We start from the raw sequence: 5,444 nt of genomic DNA, 5'->3' as shown, positions 1-5,444 counted from the left end.
CAGATACCAGCTGATCTCCACCAACCCGTTGGAAATCCTCCTTGGGGTGTTACCACACTCCATGTTTCTGTGAACAAAGGTTTCGTGGTGCTCCTGAGGGCTACTGAGAAGCTGGTTCACAATGTGAGACTTGGACATGCTGCTGTTTCCCAGCCTCACAAAAGAGATCATGGGGAGCTTAGAGAGAACAATGCTCTCCTCCACAGACCCTCTTTGGTCTGTTAAAGAGTGCGGCTTGTACTTTTTCACAACATCCCTCATGGCCCAGAGCATTAAAGTGCACTGCTGTGTATAACACTTAGGAAGGAGCAGAGGCACAGAGAACTGGCACATGGACATTTTCAAAACCATCTCCTGCTGGAGAAAGCCATCTGAGCAGAGAAACACAGCGGTTATGAGGTCCAGAGGGTTGACTCTGTTGCTGCTGGCCTGTGGATTGCACAGGGTGTCCATTAAGCTGTCCAGGTTTTGGGAAGTCATGTCCTGTTTTGAGGCGCACCTCACACTCCTAGCAGTCACATTCACCATCATCAGCTTCCTCAGGAAACACCACGGCAGAGATTTCAGAGACTGGATGCTTTCATCAGTTAAAGTCTCTCCATCAATCTCCAGCACCTTGCTCAGAGTCAGCTTGTTCTTCAGGTGGTGTTCCAGTCCAAAGTCACACACCAGCTCATCCAGACTAGTTCCTGTCATTGAGGAAACAATTGCATTACTACATTTCTGTACAGTGACATCAGGGTTTCTGCCAGTGTATTGCAAGCCCGGCGGCCCGCCGGGCCTAAGTTGACCCCCCGCCGGGCCTAAGCATCGGGGAATAAAAAAAAAAAAAACAATTTTAATGTATTTTTAAGATGTTTTTTAAACTACAGTTACAGTGGGGCGACTCGGTTGAAAAGCTCACCAGTGTCATCTGTTGGTTAAAACGTGAAGGCACTGTAGGAAAGCAGGTCTGAGGTCAGTGTTCTTTACCCTCATTGAGTGTAGAGTGGCGTTCAACACTTGGCGCTTCCAACTCACAAGCTAAAGTTACCTAGCAAGCCACCATTTCGTATTTAGTAGGCTAACTAACCTCGTTACAAACTGCGTTATCACTTCATCTCGTCGGTAAGTACATTCTTTTTATATTAACTTAAGCAGTGTGTAGGTAACGTTAAAATAGTAGCATGAATGTAACGTTCGATATATTGTAACATTACATGACTTATTAATTGCCATCGAAATAACAACTTCACTTGTTTATTAATAACGTTAGCTTGATGACATTAATGTGCACGACAGTGTTGTCATAAAATTTTCCCGACCATGAAAACTGCATGACTTGTTTACATTTTGGACAGATGTGGCTACAGAGTAAATCCATCCTTGTTTCCATCGCAGCACTTTCGACACAAGTAATATCGGAAAAATCCTAAAATTTCTTCTTATGGTGAAGAGTGCCTGGATGTCCAAAATGTAAACAAGTCAGCCAGTTTTCATGGTTGGGAAAATTTTATGACAACGTGGTCATGTAGCTAACTTAGCTAGCTAGCCAAACATTCAGTAACACAGATACTTACTTTGTGCCATTTAGGGATAATGTCAAGGAGGAAAGGTAGCCTACTGTGAAAGCCAAAAAACCTTAGACAGTTTTTTAAATGTTTGAATGTGCCCAGCATTCCAAGGTTTGTTGTAAGATTCAGTAGCCAATCAGGACTTGAATACAAGTTTTTTGTAGAGTGCAAAAACTTTAATTTAATTTATTTTGTTGTTGAAACCACAGAACTCCAAGACTGTACATTGTTGTCAGATTCTTTGTAAGACTCTGCTGTGCTGTAAATAGTGGTTAATTTTTTTTAAATGTGTGTTGAATAAATGACTTATTTATAACAACATTCACATTACGTAGTCATAATTTCAAATCTCCAGTCAGCTTTTGGCACTGACTTAATGTAGGGCCCTATGGAATCTGTGTTATAGCTTTTTTTAATTCTCAATTCCGCGATTCCGTCCGTGATTCTGTTATCACAGAAACTATAGGGCCCTACTTTAATGCTGCCATCAGTCTGTAGCTGGCCCGCGCCGGGCCCCCATCAAAAAAGACACTTAGCCGCCGGCCCATGCTGGGCTGCTGGGCCCTGTCAAAAGATACTTGCCATCGGGCCTAACAACTTTTCTGGGGGAAACCCTGGACATACAATCCATTTAAAATGACTAATAATAGATTGTGAATGTAATGCTTACAAAAAGGATCTGAACAATACAGCCTATTTTTATGAGATTTTAAATGACAAGTATAAATATTAAATATGCATCCTCAAATGAATATATTTTTGTCACTGACTTGTTTGTATGGATGTTGAGCTGGTCTTGCGGCAGCTGCCGTTTGGAAGGACTGCAGTGATGTTGAAAGTATATTTCATCCCAGGTCTCAGATCAGAAAGGACAGCTGTGGTGATGTTGAGTGCACATATCTGTGATCTGGGCTCTTCTCCCTCACAGCTGTAGGTGATGTGGGTCTCATGAGAAACTCCCTCCATGCTGACCGGTCTTTCCCAGCACAGAGTCACTGACCTGCTCTGCACATCAGTGGCTTCCACCCTCCCAGGGGCATGTGGCTCTATTTGAGAGGACAGAGAGGAAAGGATCTCTTAGCCTTTAAACAGGATATGTAAGTTTTTATTCATTTATGTGTACCTCTACAATATAAAAAATCACAAGACAACAAATACATATTGCTGGGTTATGACTGAAAATTTCCTTACATAAAGCATTGTACAAGCATTTATATAAAATGTCATATTGACCTTACAGTAACTGGAAAAATATATTTCACTAAGTGATGAATATTTACCTTTACAAGCCAATATAACTAACTGTATGCTTTTTCACCCCATACAATGTATTTGCAAGAGGAGGTAGACCCCAACAGCAGTATAAATTAAGTGCATTAGGGGGGTCCAGGAATATGTCAATTGGAGGAGGCCCACATGGGTAGTTTTGGTATGGACTCCCTGATCCTAGCCTGTGATTGGCCACAAATGAAATTTTTGAATATGGTGATTAAACAAATCTAATAGGCTGGAACAACAGTTCTTTGTCTCTGAAAACTATTTGAACTCATGTATTCAATTTTATATATCTGAAGACAGTACCTGTACTTCTTCATGACCGGTCATTGTATAAAAACATCAAATAGACCTCCTGTTTGTTATCTTTATTTTCCACACCATCATTTTTGTTACAAAATTCCTACCAGACACGGGCACACTGAAAAGCACAGCTGATCCAGGCAGACTGCATCTTCCCTAACTCTGAGTGACACAACGGCCATTAATGCATCTGTGGGGCTACCGGCCTCCGATAGCACAAGCATGGAAAGGATTTGCTCCCAGGCCAATACAGTAGAAACATGCTTTACCAGTATATTTTACACACTAAACACATTTTCATTCCATATTTTATCATGTCAGGTTGACAAGTAATAAAGGGTAACTGAAAATATGCTCTTTCATTAATTTCAAAACAGAAATTATTTGTAGATGATTTTAAAACCAGTTGCTATGTACCTGGGGCAGGTGTGCCAGGTGTGATGTGCTCAGCAGGTGTTGTGTCTCTCTGCTGGTTCTCAAACTCCAACAAATCTGTCTGTGATTCTTCCGTTTCTTTCTTATCTTTCAACGTTTCCTGTAAATCAGACGGTCATTTACCCCGCTTTTCATTCCCCTTTTACCCACAATTTGGGAAATCTCATTTCACTGAGGAGTGAGATTACATGCTGATATTTTTAAAAAAATTGTTTAGCACATGAAACACAGAAAATTGCACACAGAAATCTTGTCAGTAGATTGAACAGCTCTGCTAGCTAACCATTTCATCTGAAATAAGCAATGGGGAAATGACTGCATGCATAAACTAATCAAATGGCTGTATGACTAGCCAGGGTGTACCTCTTCCTCATCTTGTGCTGAGCACTGGCAGCAAATCAAAGCACGACAAGACCCCAGAAAGCCATTTTCAGTGTGGCACTGAAAGTGTTGGTTAGAACCTAATACAGTGGGACAAAACAAAGCAAAAGAAAATAGCAGCAGTCACAATACAACGGCACGCTAGTCACCTGGAGCACTGGGAGTTCTGTCAGGACCACTGTCATCAAGTAGAACTTTATTTACAATAAAGGCAATACAGTTATGTTTGGCGGTATGGCTCTGTTCTGGAGCTCTCCCGCCAACCACGCAGCCCGCGTGGATAAGGCCGGGAAGCCAGCAGCCAAACCCCCCTAGAGGGGTACACACAGAACAGATCCAGCAGAAAAGCAGTTTTTTAGCACATATGGATGGAGCAATGCAATTTCTTAACGCATAGGGATGGAGAATGCAAATTCTTGATGCATGGGGATGGAGCTGGGGTGGTGGAGGGGATTTACGAAGCAACGTGCAGCGCTTGCATGCAGGAGGAGCAGCCGAATGAGTAGAGGGAGGCTGTTTAAGTAGACCGCCCTGTTAGTGAATGTACTGTGATAGGCGAACATCACTCAGCTGAGCCATCAGCAGATTTGGCCGGAGCGCTTGATTCTCGTGACCTGCCAGAACTACGCGATGGTCCATTTTTGTTCCCTTCCCTTTACAAAAAGTGCTAAAAAAAGTTCTTAGTGTAACAGTGGATCCACTGAATTCCAATGCCGCTTTCCAACCGTAATAATTATTTTTCTAACAGGGGCTGGGCAAAATGGTGGACAATGTAGCAGCACTTCTGTTAATGTCTTCTATAAAGTTCCTCGAAAAGTCAGTAGTTTATGTTTCCTCCCCCACTAATGTCAACATTCTAAAAGATAAACATTCTGGCAGAAAGATGGACCACAACTACTGCGCTGCTATGGATTCTAATGTGAAGAGTGGCAAGCGAAGTTAATGAACTGGTTAACTTATATGAAAATATCCCACTGAACACTCTATCGAGCACTCCATCAATGAAAAGCATTCTCGCAAAATGAATCTGGACCTGCCTCCAATGATACTATCATGTCTGTGATTTTCACCCTGGTGGAGAGGTTTGACACACTGGAGAAGAAGATGGAAGATCTCAGCGTGCCTTGTGTAAATGTATGTTTAAAGTCATGCTCATTTATGCATGTCTTAAATTACTGAATTTGTCTGTAGGATATGAGCCACAAAAAGGAACTGACATTTTGTTATCTGTTGTAGGCAATCTAGCATTCAGGTAGGACGCTATGTGTCATAACCTACTGAACCAAACACAAATTTGGATAAATATCTTGCATAATTGGGGAAGAAAATTGGATCACTAAGGATTGCTGAGCACTCTCACTCTAAAGTCCTTAGAAACTGACTTGTTAAGCACCCTGAATATTAGTGATATCATTACAGACTTCTAAATCGGTAGCGCTGACCTACTTGGCATGTTAATGTCACATGTTAGGCCTGCGCTTACAGTTGGAAATTCAG

The 5,444-nt window shown here is 41.9% G+C and overlaps 1 protein-coding gene across 1 annotated transcript; it reads right to left on the bottom strand.

Moving 5' to 3' along the window:
* Positions 1–7: 7 nt before the first annotated feature.
* LOC135246641 (up-regulator of cell proliferation-like) lies at positions 8–2,790 on the bottom strand (the record flags this gene model as incomplete). Its single annotated transcript, XM_064319998.1, has 2 exons — positions 2,324–2,790; positions 8–689 (listed from the first exon to the last, which is right to left on the bottom strand). Coding segments are annotated over exons 1-2 (878 nt in total), but the record flags the coding sequence as incomplete, so codon positions are not given.
* Between the last annotated feature and the right edge of the window lie 2,654 nt (positions 2,791–5,444).

Source organism: Anguilla rostrata, unplaced genomic scaffold (genome assembly GCF_018555375.3).
Source record: "Anguilla rostrata isolate EN2019 unplaced genomic scaffold, ASM1855537v3 scaf0637, whole genome shotgun sequence".
Classification (NCBI taxonomy): Eukaryota; Metazoa; Chordata; class Actinopteri; order Anguilliformes; family Anguillidae; genus Anguilla; species Anguilla rostrata.
Note: the sequence above shows the minus strand (reverse complement) of the source record. Positions and strands in the feature narration are given on the sequence as shown.